The sequence below is a fragment of the Leptonychotes weddellii genome, chromosome 8 (assembly GCF_054177405.1).
Source record: "Leptonychotes weddellii isolate Sample4059 chromosome 8, ASM5417740v2, whole genome shotgun sequence".
Lineage (NCBI taxonomy): Eukaryota > Metazoa > Chordata > Mammalia > Carnivora > Phocidae > Leptonychotes > Leptonychotes weddellii.
In genome coordinates, this window is record NC_138376.1 from 106,702,041 (window position 1) to 106,723,416 (window position 21,376).

Here is a 21,376-nt window from a genome sequence, read left to right on the forward strand (position 1 = left end):
GAGTGGACATGGACACAGTAACTAAATTGCCTGTTAAATATACTGTGAGAAATTGTGTTTTTCTCTCTCCCAGGTTGGGCTTTTGGGGGATGGAGGCTTGAAAATAACATGTCTTTATTTCAGCCTTCAATATGCTCATCATTGTCGAATGAGGTCTACAGTTCTGAAGAAATAAAATCTGAACCTTTCATTCAGCCTAACTGTGCCCACCCCCATCCCTCAACTCCCATTTAATGTGGCCCTTTGACTAATGCTAAAAATTATCCAGATAGATATTTAGTTAGATAAAGGTTACCCATCATCACATCTAACTCAGATGAAGTTCATGAACGGTTCAAACAACTATGGAGATTAAAAGGGTAGAATTCTTCAGGAAATTCAGTTAAAAGATAATGGGATCCATCTTCAGAAATTAACTATTCACTGCCAGCCAGATGTCCTGTTGAGCCAAATATCAAAATACTATTTTTAAATCTAGGTACATGTTTGTCTTGTCATTAGCAGTAAATCATTACCTACATCTCTAGTAACAAATCAACAAAATCAAGTCATTTGGTCTAAGAGCATGGTCACCAAATTCTATCAAATTCTCCAGAGATTAGCCAACAACAAATACAAAAGATCTCTGCTCTATTTGGACCAGAATAGAGTAGACTTGCATGTAAAAGACCCCTGCTGCAGGCATTCCATATGCCACACGGTGCCCACCTCCTCTTTAATGGCGGGATGAGAGCATGGGCAAGTGGTGGTGGTGGTGGGGGGGTCTCCCAATGCTTTTCTTTTCCAGCTGACTGAGCTCTCTACCTGCCCACTGTAGACCATACACATCTCCATTACACCATTGTCTATTTACTTCAATCTTGACACAAAGTAGCAAGCTCAGCTCTTTAAAGTTAGGGACCATGAACTTTTATTAGTTCATTTAAAAACTCCTGGTAGGGCACCTGGGTGGCTCAGTTGGTTAAGCGACTGCCTTCGGCTCAGGTCATGATCCTGGAGTCTCTGGATCGAGTCCCGCATTGGGCTCCCTGCTCCGCAGGGAGCCTGCTTCTCCCTCTGACCCTCCCCCCTCTCATGTGCTCTCTGTCTCTCTCATTCTCTCTGTCTCAAATAAATAAATAAAATCTTTAAAAACTCCTGGTATACCTCCCCCCCCCACCCAAGAAGACAAAAGCAAACAAACAAACAATAAAAAACTCTTGGCATAGTACAGAACTGATGCTCAAATGCTTATTAAATTGAGTCTATTATCTGTCTTTATGTGCTAACTCAAACTTAGCTTTTTCATAAAAACATTTTTTAGTAAACCCATGCCTTCCTCACTCTACCGACCTTAAGCACTTCTGCATTACTTTAATAAGCAAACGTTTACAACACTTAGTTATTAATTTAACTAGTATTCATTGTATCATTTCCCTCCATATTTTATGATCCTCAAGAGGACAGTGAGCTCCCCTAAAACCTGACAAAGAACTTACACGATGAGCATTTAATGATTATGAAAAAGCACCACCTATTTAACATTAAAGAACAGTATTCCTTCCTTAAAATTATGGATAAGGTCACAGTAAAAAGAGAAGGAACAAAACAGATTACTCATTGTGAATAACTAGCTACCTTTCTATATTTTTAAGCAAATAACATTGAGGGCAAATTAACTTAAACTGATAGCTTTATATAACATCATACCTTAAGAGTGCCATATATTCAGGGACTGAATTTTTTCTTTTTAATCTTCACTGATAATGAGGTAATAAATGCTCTGTACTTGTGTTTATTAACTCAGGTTGCGAACATGGTATGTGGCAAGTGTGGGATGTGAAGTTCTGTGCATGTGATTAAAAATAAATAAAAGAAGTGGAAAACAACTCAGATGCTCTTTCTCATTTTATCTTCCTTATTCACTGTTTTAAAAGTTATTATTTATCTAAAAATCTCTTCAGGAGTATTTAAATCCAGACTTCAAAAGTTGAGCTCCAAGAATTTTCCGAAGTTATTAACTTTATTAATAGTAAATCCCTTCAATGAGGCATTTTAGGACATGAGAGCAACTGCTAAAGCATTTACCTTCTCAAAATAAAATTCAAGTGTACGCAAAACCAGTGGTGATGATATTTCACATGGATCTACTGAATAATCAAAAGGAAAATAAAATCAGAAAAATCTATATACAGATGTTCAATTTTCTCAGGGAAGAAAAGAGAAGCTCTGATCTGATACTTGCAAATACATGAAAGAGGCAGTGAAGCACAATTTCCTGGAGAGTGATCAAAAAACAGCCAGGCCTGAATACTCAAACTCACACATACCTTCCTGAAAGCATTCTCTACAAGCCAGACCATGCAGAGCTCTGTTGTTCGTAGCTCAGAGAGAAATGTTAACAATGGCACTGCCTCTGGGGTTTGTCCTGGGAACTGTGCCATTTAATATTCTTATTAATTATTTGGTGGAAGAAGGTGAGCTATGAGGAAAGAAGCTCTTGGTTGAAATGTACTGAAGATAAATCGCTAGGTAAGGAAGGGATGTAGAAGAAATTTAGGTTGGATTTAGGTACATCACGAAGGCAACAAAGGTCCAAGTACAATGCCAAGGCCATACAGAAGAGCCCAACTAATGCAATTCTTTTCATTTAAGCTTATGGTCACTAAATATATAGGTTAGGCAGGCTACATGAAAAGGGGGACCCAATAACCTCAGCTCTGGAGAGTCCAAAGCCAAGACTGTAGGATACGAGATACTGTAAGATACATGAGGTAATTGAAGCATTACAAGGAAGACAAAATAAGGCTATGATAAGTTATTCCTTCTTTCTTGAAGCAGAAATTATCTGCTTTCTCTAACTCCTATACAGCAATTTTTGGCACATCTCTTTGAGAATTTTTCACATTGTGATTTGTACTACAGAAATAAGTAGAAATTCCTTGAGAGCCAAGACACTGCCTTTGTAGCCTGCACTTCTGCCAGAATAAAAGATTTCCAACAAATGTTAAAGGCAATATAATACAGCAGTTAAGAGTAAGGGCTCGGAAGCCTCCGACTGTCCATGTTTAAATCCTGGTTCTACCATTAACTAACTTGGAGATCTCAGGAAGTTTCTGATCTGTGAGTCCGTTTCACCACCTATAAAATTTGCATAATAATAGTGAACAGGATTATTGTGGGGATTAAATGATAGAATACAAGTAATAGGCTTAGAACTGAATCTGGCATATAGGCAAGTGTTTAATAAATATTAGTTGGGGTCCTCATGCTGGGTTTTCCTTGAATCAATAACAGATTTCTTCTAGATTTAAGTCTTTCTCAATTAGGTAAGATGCAGGACACCCAGTTAAATTAAATTTCAATTTCAGATAAATAACATAACAAGTACTTTTTAAGTTTTTGGTTTTTTTAAGTGATGTCTACACCCAACGTGGGGCTTGAACTCAAGACCCTGAGATCAAGAGTCACATGATCCTCCGACTGAGCCAGCCAGGCGCCCCAACAACAAGCACTTTTTTAAATAAAACGATGTCCCAAATATTGCCTGGGAGAGGCAGCAGCATCTGGTAGAATAAGAAACATTAGTTTGCTTTTTTAAGGAAAAAGTCTCTGAATCTTAAAAGACATTCCTTCCTCTTTTAAAGAACTTCTTTACCACTTTTAAGAAGCCCTTTCCTTGCCATACATTTACACTTCTTAACATCCACAGTAAATTGAAGTAAAAAGGAAACTTTTAAACTAGATATAGGAGGATACTCTTCCTATAATTTCCTACCGACCACCGTGTACTCTGCCCATCTGTTGCAGAACCTACGCTTCATAGGAGAGCAGTTGGGTGCTGCCCAACTCCTGATAAAACAAACCATTTTGAACTCTTTCAAAGTCTATATATAGGTCCCCTGTCCACCCAACTTGAACTAAACAGAACAAACCATTATAAAGTATTAGCTTTAACAAATTTGCCCTGAATACCTACAATGGTTTAAAAAAGGCAGTAGCAAAATGCCACATGTCAGCAGGGGTTTATTTGGATTACATTAGTACTGGTGGTTTGAACATGCTGAAGAGTTTCTAAGCAGGGGTGGGCTCTATGAGGACAGATTTGCATGTCTGTAAACTGGCAGGTTTCTACAGAGACCAGAACCTATTAGGCATGTATTAGGCTGGAAGTTAGTTAGGATTGCTTGTTAAAAAAAAAAAAAAAAAAAAAAAAAAAGACAGCATACTATGTGTTCACTGTAAATATAAAGATCTTCTTTTACAAAGACAATCACATTTGTGCTTTCCATTCTGTCAGTAGTCCAAGAACAGCAAGCTTGCAGGATGCAATCTTACCCCTCAATACTGATTTGAGGTTGAGCTTGGCTTGGCGGTGCAGGTCCTCTACACAGGGTGGTCTTGTGGTGGGAAGGAACACATTTTCCTGCTGGTGCCATGGTGCAGTGTAGTGGACCGTCCATCTACTCTCCTCTTCAAGGCTGGAGACAGCTGTAGAAAGAAAGGCAGAGTAAATTCTGGTGTCAAAATAAGCTTCAATGGCTCCAAATTCTTTCCATCAAGATGGATTCTTGGTGCCTAACACATCCGTGGGGTAAGGGCCAACAAAGGGGGAATGGAGCAAATTCTGAATAAGGTTTAATCTTAGGCTCCAGGGGTCCTTCCCACAGTGTTTTGTCTCTAAAGGAAAAGCTGAAATTGTCCATCATCCCCCACAATGTTTTGGTAGGATTGTTTCCTCAGTTAACTGCTTCCCAGCATTTTGGGCCCTCCCTCTACTCCGAAGTTAGAAAACAATTAAGAAAATTGATAGAGACCTCCAATTCCTACTTAACTCTGCCACAATGAGTATTCATCCAATTGTACAATGTCATTGCAACAGTAAATGTTAGATTGTCAAGACAGAAACAAATTTCCTACCAAGAGGTGGAGACCAAATCTTTCCCCTGTAAAGCAAACATCACTGTAATAAACTCAATTTTTAAAAAAAATTAAGCATAAACATTCAGTGAAATATATTTAAATAGCATATCTAATAGAAGTAGAAAACAATCTGCATTACAAAATTTTCTCCACATTTCCTGCTTTCATGGAGTATTTTTTGTTTATGGAATACTATTATATTAAAATATTTTTTTAAAAATTCCAATGCCATTGACCCTTCCCAACATAATCCAATTCAACTGAGTTTCCCCAATACAAAAGAGTATATCAGAGGGGAAACGGTAGGTAATCATGAAAGGTACCCTAAATCTCCATTGTAGTTTTCCTTGATCCCCCTAGGGCTTGGGATCTCTGTGTCTATTTTGTTTCTTCCTGAAATACAGACTGAGTTGGGGCTACCAGAGGAGCCCAAAATGAAGCTGACAGCACCAAATATATCCATTGACAATTTTTAACCCTTTCTATATATCCGCTGCTTATAAGCCAGATGTAGGGAGAGACTAGGGAAGTTTAAGAGGAAAACCCCTGTGCTGAAGCATTTCCTGGGGATGACAAGTAAAACCAGCAGATCCTAGAACTGTGAGCCAGGGGCAAGTCTTCCGTGACTGTGACATGATAGAGAGTGCACACTGAGCATACACATTTGTACAACATCATATGTCCCTAGAAATGAAACTATAGAACAGACTCTCAAAATAAAATGAACAAGCATGCCTCAACTATTGAACCTTTCTATTTGAACTATTTCAAATTAATTCAAAGTATCTAACTGCCCCGTATTATAGAGCTATTAACAAAGAACAAATGAGCTAATATATGTAAAGCATGATTGTGGCAGGAACAGTGAAATTAATCCAACAGAGCCCCTGACTTTAGACCTATCGCTGAAGGGGAATTTGGCCTCCTCTGCGCTCCTGGGAACCTGAGTCACAGGTTAGCACTCCCCCATAGCCCATCTTTTCTACAGTTACTAAATTCTGTAAGCCTCATCTCCAAATAATTCATTTCTCAAATCATCCCACCTTCTCCGTAAGTTGCTAAATGGGAAAATAAACACTGCGACTAGACATCAAGCTAAAAACAGAAATGTCTGTGTGCTTTCTGCTTTTAATGTCTGACAAAAGCAGCATGTAAATTAGGCACCTGGTATTTCACGTAACCTCTTGCTGAACAAATGTTTTGCATAGTGCATGTAATTATCAATCTTAATACATAAAGTCCACAAAGACAGGATGTAGCCCTTATTTACGTGCCTGAGAAGCTTGCACAGGGCAGAATTCACCATATGTCCCCCAAAGAGTAGCCATGGTTAATTGCAATGTTTTGTGCTGATGTGCATTTATTTGGAAGACTGAATTACCACACTTCATAGCTGAAAACTACTGAAAAGTGAAACTTCCTGTTTGCCAATTACAAATCAAATCCATCACACCATCAGCCCCACTGTACAGCTACCAACTGGCTCCTATGAAAGAACAGTTGTCTCTTCGCTGGAGCATCTCACTCTTGCAGGGCAGATTTTAATCAGTCCATCCAAAGACAGCCTTCGACCGAGGGAGCCAGAGAAAATGAGCCCAGAGGGCTGTTCTTTGTTGCTTTCTCCAATGTCTCTCTTACCAATGCTCATACCCATCCACATTTATCTAGTTTAAATCACTGGTCCAAAAGCTAAACTAAACTAAGCCAACAGCTCTATAAAAACAAAACCATGTATTTGTAAAATTTATACTCTGCAGAGAATGAAGAAGCATCTGGATTAAACAGACACGTAAACCAATGATCAGTACACAATGAGGCCATGCCACAAATGCTGTGCACTTTACAGTGACTGATCAGTCTAGACAGAGTTTGTCCCGGAGCTCTGAAATACATAACAGAGTTCCAGGGAGTTTCAGAGGATCATCGCCAGCAAAAATACGTGATAGATCACACACAGCCTCCCTGCATGGTAAGCCAAAGAATCAAAAAAACATACATCAAGGCAGACATAAGGTAAATACCCCACCTTTTTTTTCAAAGGGCTTCTTTTGAGAAGCACAGAAGAAGTGGTTCACCTAAAATCCCAACCATAAATAAATAAGACATGCTAAAATCACATAATTCTGCCCTAGAGTTATAAAAGTCTGAGGTATTTGAACAACTTAGTAGAGAACGGAGTTTAACTTGTGCTAATTATGTTGTTTCACATTCTAATTCCATCACTCAAAAAGATGAAGTAGTACAACACACACACACACACACACACACACCCATCAAGGGGGAAGGGGAGGAGAAATTACTTACTTTTTTTCTTAAAAAGTTTAATTAAAGACTTGATCTTTGCATTAATGAAGACCACCATTTCCAGGATGCCTACATAGGACTTAGAAATTTAAATCACATTAAAAGCTCAGCCCATCAGGCAGGTGGTAAGCTGTATCCTTCTGCTCCAGATTCTAACTTTCTTCCTTCAGTCTCAAATCCTTAGACATCTGCGGGTGGGGCTGATGTAATGTTGAGGTTGAGTTTATTGTCAGGCAGTTACAACCCATTAACAGTCCTTGAACCTGAAAAGCTCCCACTGAAACCTAATCTTTAAGGCTGAGAGCCGCAGTGACAAAGTGTACAGAAAGAAAGAGAAAGCCAATCAGTCCTTATTTGCATGATAGCCACATCAGTCTTTCTGCCTCGGTGCTCATTTATTCACGTTCTCTCCAACAGATCAGAAGTTTCTCCTCTCAATGAAAAGAGTGCAGATCTTCCTTTACGCAAGTCAAGGTGAAGCAAATGTATTCCCCATTTTCACTAGCCTACTAGGTACAACCAGATCTGTTTACTGGAGCCCACAAGACTTACAGCGAGACTGTTTTGATTCTTTGACTCTCCGATTAATTCAGGCATTTGTACTGATTTGGGGATGGGGGAGTGGAGAGCCAAACTATTGTTTCCCCCACCACGCCCCCAGGCCCTGCCTCCTACACCAAAGGAACGTTAACAAGCAGTAAAACTTTACAACAGAATCTCCTTGTAGCTGTACCTGATGACTTGGTTGCATTTTCATGCAAATTAGTACCTCCTGTCTTCTCACCCAGTAGTTTTTTGTTTGTTTGTTTGTTGGCAATGACTGATCATCAGCATTGCAATTGTACCCTAATGATTTAAATCTGTGTATTTTAAATTTAATTATCTAAGCACCTGGTTTAAAAATTACACACACACACACACACACACACACACACCTCTGCCCCTACCCATGAGGGAGAACAGTAATTCCAAACAAACATTATTTAGGTTTCTCTTGAACTTGAATATACAGTACTGGGTTCTGGTTCTTTTGTCCATTTGCAATTAACCTCCAAGAACTGGGGAAGCAAAGTGAAAAGGAAGATTCAGAAATAATAATACACCGAGGCTGGCACTAGGAAAATAACTTCCAGGCTAAAGGGACTGGAACAAAAAGGAAAAGAATACAGATTGGAAAACACTAAGAAAACGGACCAAGGAAAAGAATGATGCTCACACCTCTGCCCAGGTCCCCTTCATGGTAGAACAGCTTTGGAGATATGTTAGACAACCTCTTGTTTCATAGCTTAGGGCCAGACTTATAAATGAATGGAAAAATGCAATAATCCACTAATTCAAAACATTTAGTTTATAACAAAAGCTGTCAGTCAAAGAAGAAAATTTATATAAGGGGCTCCCTCTAGGGAAAGATCTCAATGATTCCTCCTCCAATGTTCCCCTCTCCCTTAATTGTATTTTTTGAACAACAGCAAAAGCAAAGCAAAGCAAAGCAAAGCAAAAAAATAAAACACACACATATTATCATCTCACCATCCACATTATCACAGATTTCCAATTTGTGCTCTTTCATCCTGTACATAGTTTTACTTAAAAGTAATTACACGGCCAGATGGCAAACAAGAAATGACTCAAATGAGAAATGACTCCAAAGTTAAATTATATAGCTGCCTTAAATTAGCAAGCGAAATTCCCCTTAGGAAAACAAATTTATAAGCAAGAATGACCACGCTCTGCTTCAAGAGCCGCGTCTCAGTCTCACTGCACGAGAGACAGGTAGTAGTGGGTAGGCTTCTAGACAAAAGCTCTCGGATTCACAACCCCCAAGTGTTGGAGAAATGCAACCCACAATGTCACTCCACATACATGGGGTTGGAAATAACATGCAGCTTTTCATGTAGACAACAATGGCATCCAACCATTCATTCAAAAGGTAAATACTGAGCACATACTAATGCCACGCATCTCGGGTACATCCGTGACATCCCTGCCCTCGCGGGGCTTATATGATTTGACAGTAAACTACAATTGTATGGCGTGTTAGAAGGTGGTAAGTGAATGGGCAGAAGAAAAGGCTGAATACAGTAAAAAAGATTTTAGGGCTGGGGAAGTGGCCAGGTTGCAGGATTAAATAGGAGTCAGGATAGACCTCACTGAAACGGCGAGATGTGAGTAAAAACCTTAAGGAGGAGATGGCAATAAAACAAAAATCTACAGTGAATCCATTGGTTCTCATTTAAAGAGGGGATATGATCACCACAGGGTGGGGGGTGTGTGTGAGACACTTGCAGTCCACTAGGACTAGTCAGAGGAGTGCTCTAAGCAAATGAACTGTAGCAGGAGTCACACACGGAGGAAATCCCTTCCTCACTTGATATTGTATAGTAAGTGGCCATAGTTGTGTCTAGATGATACCACTATTTGGTTGCACACCAGTCAGTGGTGAGGCTAGGAGTAGAAAGTAGGCTTCCATCCCAGCATCCAGGGTACGTCGTCCTCTATGCATCATTCCATGCTGCCCCCCTCAAGTCCGGATCTTCAGATGCTAGCCAAATAAATTATGGTATTTACCATATGACACATCAGGTTACATTCTGAAAGAGCTTATTAATTATAAAGATTTCCCCAATAATTTTATCAGCTCTTACTTTATAGCCTGCACATCAGCATGAGAATAGTCTTATAATTTGCATGGCCTCAGTGTCATAGTTTATTGAAGAGCCAGGTTTTTATAGAAGTGTCTAATATCTTTTAATTGCTCCATTTATACATTCAACATAAAATATATAAATCCATGGTACTTCCTCTTCCAACTTTAGCCCTATTAACAGCAGAAAAACAAAGTTCAAATATCTCAGACATGGAAAAGAAATTGTTTTAAGATTTTATTTATTCATTTGACAGAGAGAGAGACAGAGCACAAGCAGGGAGAGGGGCAGAGGGAGAAGGAGAAACAGACTCCCCCCTGAGCTGGGAGCCCGGCGTGGGTGTGGGGCTCAATCCCAGGACCCAGAGATCATGACCTGAGCCAAAGGCAGATGCTTAACCGACTGAACCACCCAGGTGCCCTGACATGGAAAATTTGACAGTAAAGGGCAGGTAGGAGTGAAAAGCCCAATACTGGAGCCATCCCACCCAGGATATTAGTCACTTACTAGAGGAGGGACCTCTCTATACCTTGCTTTTCTCATCTGTAAAATGGAGACAATAAAAGTATTTATGTTGCAAGGTTATCATGAGAATTTAAGGAGTTATTATCGATAAAGTCCTTAGAACAGTATCTGGTATGTGGTAAGCATATATATTTGTTACATAGATGAGTGAAATCTTAAGACATAGCTAAGCAGCCCTAAGCTTAATGAAGGGTCAGTCATGCTTTCACAGAAGGGAAATAAACGTCGCAGACCTCAGTGTTTTTATTTGCCTCAGAGTTAAGCTACCAGCTCCATGAAAGATTGCTCTAAACCTATCAGTTCCAGCGGCTACACACTATCTTTTCTACCGCCTAAAATTCTCTCTATTCATTTACAAAAAATTCCCAGTGGTTACCAGTGCCCCTCTAACTAGTACCAATGGTCGTCTTCTCTCTCCTCTTGTAATTATCTTTAATTATATACCACTAATGCCCCAGTTCTTGAGCTTTTCATCAACACTGTACAACACCTGTTCCTTTCCTACATCCGACTGTTCCTTCTCTGGGTTCTAACAAACTCTTAACAAGCTTCAAAGAGCCTGCCCTTAAACATGTGTCCTGTGCTATTTACTTATTAAAACCTTAATGATTTTTTTACTGGAGAAAAGCAGGAGTCAGGAAATTAAGGCCCCTCGGCCAAAACTAGCTGACCCCTTTTTAAATAGTTGAAAAAAATTTTAAAGAATAGTATTTCATGATGTGAAAATTCTATGAAATTCCAATTCCGGTGTCCAGTAATAAAGCTGTAATGGAACACCACTACGCCATTAGTTTATCTATTGTATATGGCTGCTCTCGGGCTGTGTTCACCAAAGACCGTATGGCCTGTAAAGTTGAAGCTACTTACTATCTGGACCTTTAGGGAAAAAGACTGATGATCCATGGATTATGCTAGTATTTTTAAACGCTCTGCTCAATCTACCTCTCCCACTATTGTCTTTCATTTGTCTGTCCTCCGGATCCATATTGCTAACCTCTACTTAAATTTCACATTATCTCCTGGGGATGTCTAATTTAAGCCAATCTGCTTTCAGCCCAAACCCTAGCTGCTTATCAAGAACTTCCTCATTTCTATAAGGGCTATTACAGTCAATTTTTCAATGAACCAGACGGGTAGATTTCATCTTCAGTCAAAAATGAGAAAACTGAGATCTAGAAGCTAATGCAATGTAGGAGCTAAGATGAGAATCTCGGTGTCCTGATTTCTCTTTCATTAGCACATATTAAGCTGGGAAAAGATATCTTTAGTACATTCAAGTCAATATATCTTATTAAAAAAATCCCTATTAGGACAGATAAATAATATATTTGAGAATCATGTTCTCTAAAAATACTGCCAAATATTATACAGAAAAATATGCTCCCTATCACTTGAACAATCCTGGTGGCTTATCCTGGTTGAGAATTCTATTACCACTACTACTGTATAAATATTTGCATCCTTATAAAGTTCCAACATTTCTTTCTGCTTAGTCTTTCACTGAAATGAAATCTTATTTCTGACCAGCATTTAAAATTTTTCTTCTAGGAATCATCTGAATGTTTCTACAGTGATCTGATTACTTTCCAGGAGTAGGTATACAACATATTAGCAAAGAGTTATAGAAATATTTTGCAAAGTAATACACAGTCTAAAAATTTTAACTGTAACTATGCATTTGCATTCAACCACTCAGAAATTTTACCTCGAGAACTTATTAACTCCCCCGACATCCGGGTTAAAAGTAAATCAAACTTGGTTCCTTGGTTCCTAACCTTAGGAAGGTCAGAGTCCAACGGAGCAACACGCCCAACAAGATAAGAATAATAAAGTAATGAACAAGCACAGGGAGAGAGATAAGACCATGATATTAATGGAAAAGATGGCAAAGGGCACCCACCCCATTTGGAGCACAGAGTGGAAGAGAGAACTCTTAGATAAAACACAGTCACAGTCACACGGAGGTTCAGGATAAGCTTATAGGGGGGTGATGAGGGGAAAGGCAGCAAGGGAGGTGGAGAGAGGCAGGGCCAGACCCCAAGGGCCCTTGCTTCCCATAGGGGGTGGGTTTTCATTGCTGGGCCAGGGAGTCACTGATGGAGTTAAAAAGGGAAAGCTGTAAGGCCAGTGTCAAATTTCCAAGAGACCACTAGGGCAAGGGGAGCAGTGGATGTGAGTGCACTTGACCAGGGCAGAAAGAGAAGCTAGGAGCTGGCGTAGCAATGCATGCCAGAGGTGAGGAGGCCCGAAGCAGTTCTCACTCAGGGCCATTTTTCTACAACTACCTTGGTCTTATCAGACTGTATTTAAGTCTGTAACTTCAGGAACCATTATACACTTAAGGTATAAAAATTTAAAATTAAACCCTAGCTGTTTAATAAATGACTCCGTTAACACCCACGTCGTCTTGCGCACAACCTTAAAATACCTTATTATTTTTACTAAGGACAAAAGATTATATGTTTAAACCTGAGAGCTTCTTAAGAGCAGAGCTGTCTAAGGCTCCCAGAGGACTCACAGATAAGGCTTCTAGCCCCTCGAATCCTTCCCCCACGGCTCCATCTCCACCTAGACAAAACTTCAGGCCCTCCTCTGTGCATTCGGGGTGGCTGGGGCATTAAAAGTCTTTATGTTGAATCCAAAAACCTTTCACAGACTCTGTTAAACAGTATTTACTAAAAAGGAACATTTTCAAAGACTGTCCACAAGAGTTATATGCAGATATGATGCCATATAATATACACATTTTGAATCACACAAAATTTGAATCCTTGATCAACTGAAAATGGTATATATAATCAGTAAAGATCACTGTGGTCTAAGTTGTAAGAGGGAAGGGAAAGAAAAATCAGATATAATGGAACTCTGGTAAGGGCCATGTACCAAAAGATAATTTTAAGTTCTTCTCCCCAAAGGAATTTTACCTCTTCAAAATATGAAAGTTCTCAGCCCAGCCTTATCTATAAACAGGACTTTTACTGACTGTTGATTTGTTTTAGGCTATTTTTAAAAATCAAGCTTAACATCTGAAATAAAAGATTGTACGTGACTAAGTTAATTTAGGTGTCCTCATTATCTTTACACATGGCTGGAATACTTGAAATACAATTTTTAAATCCAGAGACACACCCAAGCATTCTTGTACTTCTTAGACTGGAGGCACTGGAAAATATCATAGCAAAAAGTATCCAATAGAAGGCCCCTGGGCCCATAAAATAAAGTGTACACTTAATAGTAAGAGATTTTAGAAATATTTAGGGGCACCTGGGTGGCTCAGCCAGTTAAGCGGCTGCCTTTGGCTCAGGCCACGATCTCAGAGTCCTGAGGACTCCCACATCCCAGGGTCCTGCTTCTCCCTCTCCCTCTGTCTGCCGCTCCCCCCTGCCTGTACTCAATCTCTCTCTCTGTCAAATAAATAAATAAATAAAATCTTAAAATATATATATATTTAAAAATTAACAAGCAACATAATCTACTTAAACATTCATAATAATGCTTTAGTAATAAACTTAGAGATAGCTTAGTCCCTATCTTCCTGTTTAAGAATCAAAGTCTTCCCACAACTTTAACTTTTGGAGATAAGAATTGTGTCTCATGTTTCTATAAACACTTTCACATTGAGGGCAATTATATATGGTTTGTAATTTTTATCTATCAAAATAACAATCATTATTGAAGCTGCAAAGCAAGTAACACAGGCAGATGAACTGATATAATCAATAAATGTGTAAATAAGACAGTACCTTTAAAAAATAGGGCTGTCAGATAAAATTCAGGATTCCCAGAGATAAAGTTGAATTTCAGGGAGAGAAAATTTCACGAGTAAAGGACTTTTAAAAAATCTACAGTATAGGGCGCCTGGGTGGCTCAGTTGGTTAAGTGACTGCCTTCGGCTCAGGTCATGATCCTGGAGTCCCGGGATCGAGTCCCACATTGGGCTCCCTGCTCGGCAGGGAGTCTGCTTCTCCCTCCGACCCTCTCATGCTCTATCTCATTCTCTCTCTCAAATACATAAATAAAATCTTAAAAAAAAAAAAAATCTACAGTATAATTCATTTGTTGATACAACTGTAATTTATGATATAAAAAAAAACAGCCATAAGGATTTAACATAAGGATGAAACAATATACTTTATATTACTCAAGACAAATTGAATTGACTACAGGTTCTGGCTGTTAGGCATTTAACTGAATAGAATCAACCCAAAAAGGTGAGTTGGTTACATGTGACTAAAGGATCTCTTATTTTTTCCCATCAGGCATTTTCCCTCCAAATTTCTACTATTCCTCTCTCAACAGTCTAAGACCTCACACATTCAAAACTTCTTTGATTCACTTGTCAATTTTAGGTTCCATTACTGCAGAGCTGCCATATAAGAGGAATATCAGAGCAACTGCACAGTGGAAGGACCAGCTTGCCATCTTCCTAATCCAGGAGACCCTAATGGGACAAGCAATTATCATGTGGCCCCTGATGTGATGAAATACCAAGGATAAGCATCACCTATGGTAAAATCAAGTTAAACACTGTTGACAAGTTAAATTTTTCCAGTTTACATGGAATACAAGAGCTAGAGGAAAAAATGAAAACCATCAAACTAAAAGTGGAACATTTTGCTGGTCTGGCCTCTCTGGTAAGTCAAATAATAATAATAATAATAATAATAATAATAATAAAGAAATGTGCCAAATTAAAGGAGATTTGAGGACCATCACAATCAGATGCATATCCTGGATAGGAGGCTAGTTTTAGATAAACCAGTTATAAAGAAAGGCCTTTTACAGACAAGTGGGGAAATTTCAGTTATACCCCGGGTGTGATTTTGATCTTGGGCTTTCTACAGTTCATAAGGAGGTTAAGCACACACACACACACACACACACACACACACAGTCTACAAGGTAACACTGTAGAAATACTGTCCCGGAATAAAAACATGTGTCTGATGACAGACGCTCATGAAGAATTATATTAATTGTCCCTTGAGTTATGTTATTTCATAAAGGTATGTTAAAAATCCCCAGTGTTCTAGAACTTCAGTGGTACAATGATCTTTTCTTCCTCCTGCTTCTGAATTAATCTTTAATGATGAATCATATGGCATATTGAAAACAAGGCGGATGGAAATCTCTCCATCAATATCTGGTGAGGGGAGGTGGCTGGTGTAGAAGGGGAAACCTGAGGAGATGATAATGTATCAGTTCTTTAGAGGGAACCTGATCTGGCATCCACTTGACCAGTTAATTCTGATGCTAGAAACACCCTTTACTCTGCGTGTGTTGAAGCTAAAGGCTTCTGCTGTGGATCCTAGTTAATAATTTAGTCTAAAACCACTGCTACCATCTGCTCGGTCAATTTCAAAACGTCTGCTATCATTGTGACTAGTTTAGTAAAGCCACAATATTCATGTGACAAATGTTGAACAAACGAAAGGCGAGGCAGACAGAAAACATGCTATGAAAAAAAGAAACCCCAATCAAAAGTCCAAAGCACAAAGGGAGCCCTGCTGACACAGCATGAAAATTCAGTCCTGCCTGCAGGGCTGGAAGGATGCAATGCCCCTCTAATTCAGGGCACAGGGCAATCTGGAGACTGGCCCGAGATGACGGGCATGAGGTGGGGCTGACGGTGGAGGGCTCTGTGAAGGGAAGGGGCTGTGAGGCTGGAAGTCACGGTGAGCAGTGATATGGCAAGGGCAAGTTGAAAAGGGGAGATTTCCTATTTTCCTAGACAGAGCTGAAGACGGTCCCAAAGAGCATCCCATCCACTCTTTTTTATTTTACAAAATAAGGGACCTGAAGCACATCACGGAGCTATCCAGCATCCACGCTCCCATCTGCCTCTGCTTTCACTGGGAAAAGGCTGGTGGGGCAGGGCTGCTAACGGCCACACTCATTTCTGCCTCTGTGCCTCCGCGCTTGTCATTCTTCCCCGGGGATGCTTGATCCCTGACTTAGCCCGACTTGGCACGCCCCTGTTTGTTTTTCAAATGTTAACCTTAGGAGGCATTCCTTGACAGAGCTTTAGTAACTCTTTATTTCAAAAAAATATAGGCCATATTACTTCAAGGAGAACTTCCTCAAAAGTGAACTACGTCTGTCTCACAGAAAGAGAATGAATAATTTCATTAACTGTAAGCCTCTTATGCTTGTACCAATTATTCTTCATGACATGTTGTATAGCTCTAATCCATCCACCCACGTTAGTACTGATTCATCTAATTCATTCTACTCAGCCTGTATTAGGAATATAAAAGCTCATTCAGGATAGAAATAATGTATATGAGTAGAGCTACATATCAATTAGTTCAATTCTAAACTTAACTCACTTTACCTTTCCTAATTCAATCATTCAAAACACAGAATGCATATTAGGGGTCTATCACATCTTAGAGAAGAGACTAATTTTCTGTGCTACTTAAATTTACCATAATTACATCCTTTTATAATAAAAATAACTTAAAGGGAAATGAACCTCAAATTTGAAAAAAAAAAATCAATTTCAACCTCTCTTTTAAAATCTTCAGGGAAGAAAGAAAGAAAAAAAATCTCACTGTAGATTGAAAAGCCGAAGTATAATGTGATGATCTGAGAGATCTAATTTAAGAGTCATGTGATTAGCTAAAGTGCTTTATACTCTGGGCTCTCTTGTACTTTTAAAATTGGACAAAGGGGACATCCTAATGAAGACTCTGTGTGGGGTGGGGTTGGGGGGGGGCGGCTGATGAAATAAAGTAGAAGGTCGCCACCTGCAGGGGGATGTGGTAGCCAGTGAAACATTCACATAGTTTGATTCCTGCTACTTACTCTCTTGACAGAAGAGCTTGGGAGAAATGCCTCTGATTTAACAGGTCTCAAAAGAATGTTCGCATCTTCTTCCACCGAAGGAAGACCCACACTCTATAATCTCTTGTGAATTTTCATAAACTACCTAGCATCTGCAACCAAGCGCAGATTAAGGAAGCACCTGTGAATGATGTAAAACATTTTCTGAATCTATCAGGGGACAGCTACATTTAAATGAAAAATGGCTAAGAAAAAAGAGGTCCACATCAACTTCCAAGCAAAACATACAATCTTGCAAAAAAGAAATCCAAACGAGTGTTTTCATTTAGAGAGAAAAGGATTCTGAAGCCAGATTGTCCACAAACACAAAAAATATGTTATTTAAAATGATGGAAGGAAAATCGTATTTCTCACTGCTTAAATTAATTACAGTTAATGATCAGTATATATAAAGATTCAGAGAAAAGAATCATTTGGACTCATTATTTTGTCAGCAGCGGAACAATCTCACAAACTGTTCCATTTTTCTTTTCTCTACTTCCTGTGATTTCTTATATTATTTCACATATGGTTAAGATGAGCGCTACAATTAATAAACTGGTGTGACCAACTGCTTTTGTTAAGAGGCCAGCTGGTTCACATGCAAAATGATAATTAGACAAATTAAGATAGACCGCTCTGGTTTGCTGAAGAACTGACAGCAACACTAAATGTCTAACTGTATTTGGTTTTTTAGCAATGGTGAAGGTTGACCTAGGCAAGGATAACATTTATCTCATTAGGGTTGGTTTAAAAAAAAACACATTACAGTGTCCTAAACTATTGGATAGACAGCAGAATTCTTCAAACGGAGAAACTAGCTCCGTATTTAGCATGAGGGCTGTGAAGGATCTGTAATTATGCTGCTGGAGGTGTCACAGCGGGAGCAAAGCAAGGTCAGCCAGGCATAAAATGATATTCAGAATGAGTCCAGGGAGTACAGAACTTTCATTAAAGTCAAGCATAGACTTTTGACACAAATAAACCTTCCTCTAAGCTCAACGTTTCATATTCTTTCACTGATTTTTCTTGTCAATTGTGAGAGATAAGGATAATTTTAATAAGGAAACACAAATGAGAGTAAGGGACAAGAGTAAAAACATCAATTATTGCAGGGGGGACATATGTTCAGTATCTCTAAATTCTAGTAACCTAACATTTCTAAAGCAAGGAGTTCACGGTGCAGGTTTCTGACCTGACACCACAGAATTACCTCCAAGCTTGCTGGCATGCCCCGGGTACCAGAGGGCAACACAATTAGGGCACAGCTGGGAGGAAGGGGGGGCGTGTTGATTGCAGAGCCCACATAATTAGGCCCACACAGAATTGGAGAAAAATCACATGGCAATCAAAACAAGAATGCTGATGCTAGGTAATGGCTGGCCACTGACTTTGTTAAAACGATATGCTTAGCTCCTCCCCCTCGGTATCATCAGGGTTCAAAACAGCAGAAAAAAACCATGGGATTCTTCACATCGTAGCAAATAAAATCATAATAGGAGGGATTAAGATTAGCCGTCTTTCTCATGCACCCCAACAATAGTTTCAACAAGCAGTCAAAAGCAGGAAGCTTTGGAACTGTAAAGACAGGTGCAGAGAGTTTGTAGTTTTGTACACTGTATTTATCATTCATTCATTCATTCATTTATTGCTTTTTTCCACTAAGGAAGAAAGGCGGAAGGGAGTAGAAAGCACTAGAGGAATCTGACCGACAATAAAAAGACACGCAATCAATGTTTTCCTGAACCAGAATAAAAAGAAACGTAAGATATCTGGGGAGAAAATAATGCAGGGGGGGTTCTTACAAGGCCAAATAACTTCCCCAAACCTCCGTCACATTGTACAACAACTCCCAGCAGACGCGGCTTAACTCAGTTTCATCCCCTTATCTGAAACGCCCATCTCTTTGGGCGTAGCAGTCCATATGAATCATTACATGATAAAACATGTTCAAACTGAGCGGCCACAGTCAATTTTCACTAGCGAACCATATTTAATCAAGTAAGCATTTCGGCTCTCGAAGACAGTCCTAACGCACCTGCACTGTTCTCCACTTGTCTCAATGTTTATGCACAATGGGATGCAATGGAATTATTTTATTATAACTGCTTTCTGAAGAGAAATACTCACCAGCTGCACCCCACTGGATAGAGGACTCGGCCACAGACTCCGGAGGATATATCACATTCATTATCAAAATAAACCCCAGAGCATCTATGGAGGGCTCATGCCAGCAGGGCGTCCCATGTTGAAATAGGATAAAATTCACTTCGTCACTCAGTAACCTCCGTCTTCCTCTTGTCAATACAATCACAACTGCCCATCAACAAGGATGACTCTATACTCTGAACTTTCCAGCTTCACTTAATATTGTGTTTAACACCACCACTCTCCCTTGCCCCACCCCCCAAACAGCCTCTTCTTTCTGCAGCTGCTGAATGCCACAAATAGCTTCTTGTATAATTTGACTTAGAATGCACCCCAAACTAGACATGTTGAATGGCAACGTGAATGCTTCATTCAGAGAGAACTAAAATGTGTAGAATGCCCTAAAAACATCACAGTGGTAAAGGGGATCATTTGGGAGTCTTGGGGCAGAGCCTGCAAATTCTTCTCAGGTTGATGCAAATGACAAGAGAAGGGTTTCAGGAGATTCCCACACTGATCAAAGGACGACTGGCTAATTCCCCTGTCTGGGTGGGGTTTCCCTAAAGTGGCCTCCATTCTCCATACACATTTATTTTTCTTCTTACTCTCCTAATAAAATGTACTTAATCTAAATCTATTCATTCTCTAGCATCAGTGATCCATTCTTAGGTTAATTTTTGAAATTGTCTGACTTAATGCTTTGTGTATTCCACACACGGCAAATCCCTCCTCTGATATTTTTGCAGGGCCAGAGCGAAATCCAAGTACTCGCTTTGCAAAGTTAGCTACTCCCCAATTTGATACAACATGACAACACATAACATTCATGGGAACATTCAAAGAAGGGTGATAATCACCCATCTTTATGAATGGGTGAAGGAGGGAAAGAGCTGGGAGAATTTAAAAGCATCTGTCCTATAATGCCACAACAGTCTAACCTCTGTGAAAACTTCCTTTAGGAAATAGCTCACAAATAATGAAATAAAAATTCCCACACGGATGATGACTACTTTCCCATCACAAATGTAAGTTATTTCTTGAAAAGCTTCCCTGTGTGTTGAAATTGGAATTTATTTTCCTGAATACCAAGTATACTGGCAACCAAATGACTACTGGAGCTGGAGGACAGGGAGACGAGTTAAAGGAAAAACTCTTTTGTTGCTAGGGAAAAATGGGAGCCAGAGGACCAGTGAATTACCTTTAACCCGCTCTCTTCCCATCATCCTTTGGGTCTCAGATTAACTGACAATTTCTTCAGGAAAGCAAACCTTTCCTGAACCCCTGACTCTGTTGACACTGCCTATTATTCATCTCATCAAGACCCATACTTTCCTTACAGCACTACTACTTGTTGCTTTGGTATAGTTGTTTGTTTGGTGAGTCTATCTCCCACTAGACATATGATCTGGACCACAGAACAGAGGCCATGGCTCTCTGGATCCACAGGGCCTAGGGGCTGACCACCAGATCTGATACACAGTAGGCATGCGATTATTATTAAAGGAATAAATTACACGAGGAAAAGTTTAAGCAAAATGAGCTCCAGAGAATTTAGCTTTATTCTATGGTATTAGAAAATAATTAATGTTAAAGCATCACAGTATTGGTAGACAGCTTTTAGTAAGACATGAAAGTACATTTCAAACAAGTCATTTCATTCAATTCCAGCTTTGACTTGTTCATTAAGGACACTACCCACCAAGCACGACACGAGGCACTGAAGACACAAAGATGAAGACAACCTTCTCTTACAAAGTCCTCCTTGACCATTTTGTCTCCCAGGTCTTCTCCCTAGAAGAGTCATTATCCGTTCCTCTGTCGCTTATCCCTCCGTAATTGAACTCATCTATCTCCTTCGTTGGCTTTGGAGATGGCAGTAAGTCTGCTGATTGAAGAGCAAAATGAATGAATAGGCAACCTATTCCTTGTCTGTTAGGAATTCCATTGGATGGAAGACTGATACAATCAAATGGTAGTAAGACACATTTTTAAATAGAGGGTGCCCTCTAATGGGAACTAGAAGGAAA

General features: G+C 39.5%; 1 protein-coding gene across 1 annotated transcript in view; it reads right to left on the bottom strand.

Moving 5' to 3' along the window:
* The window catches only part of NHSL1 (NHS like 1), a 231,222-nt gene that overhangs the window by 57,497 nt on the left and 152,349 nt on the right, over window positions 1-21,376 (bottom strand). The window contains exon 2 of the mRNA XM_081829376.1: window positions 4,318-4,470. Within this exon, the coding sequence (XP_081685502.1) occupies window positions 4,318-4,470 (153 nt within the window). The remainder of the gene's footprint in view (window positions 1-4,317; window positions 4,471-21,376) is intronic.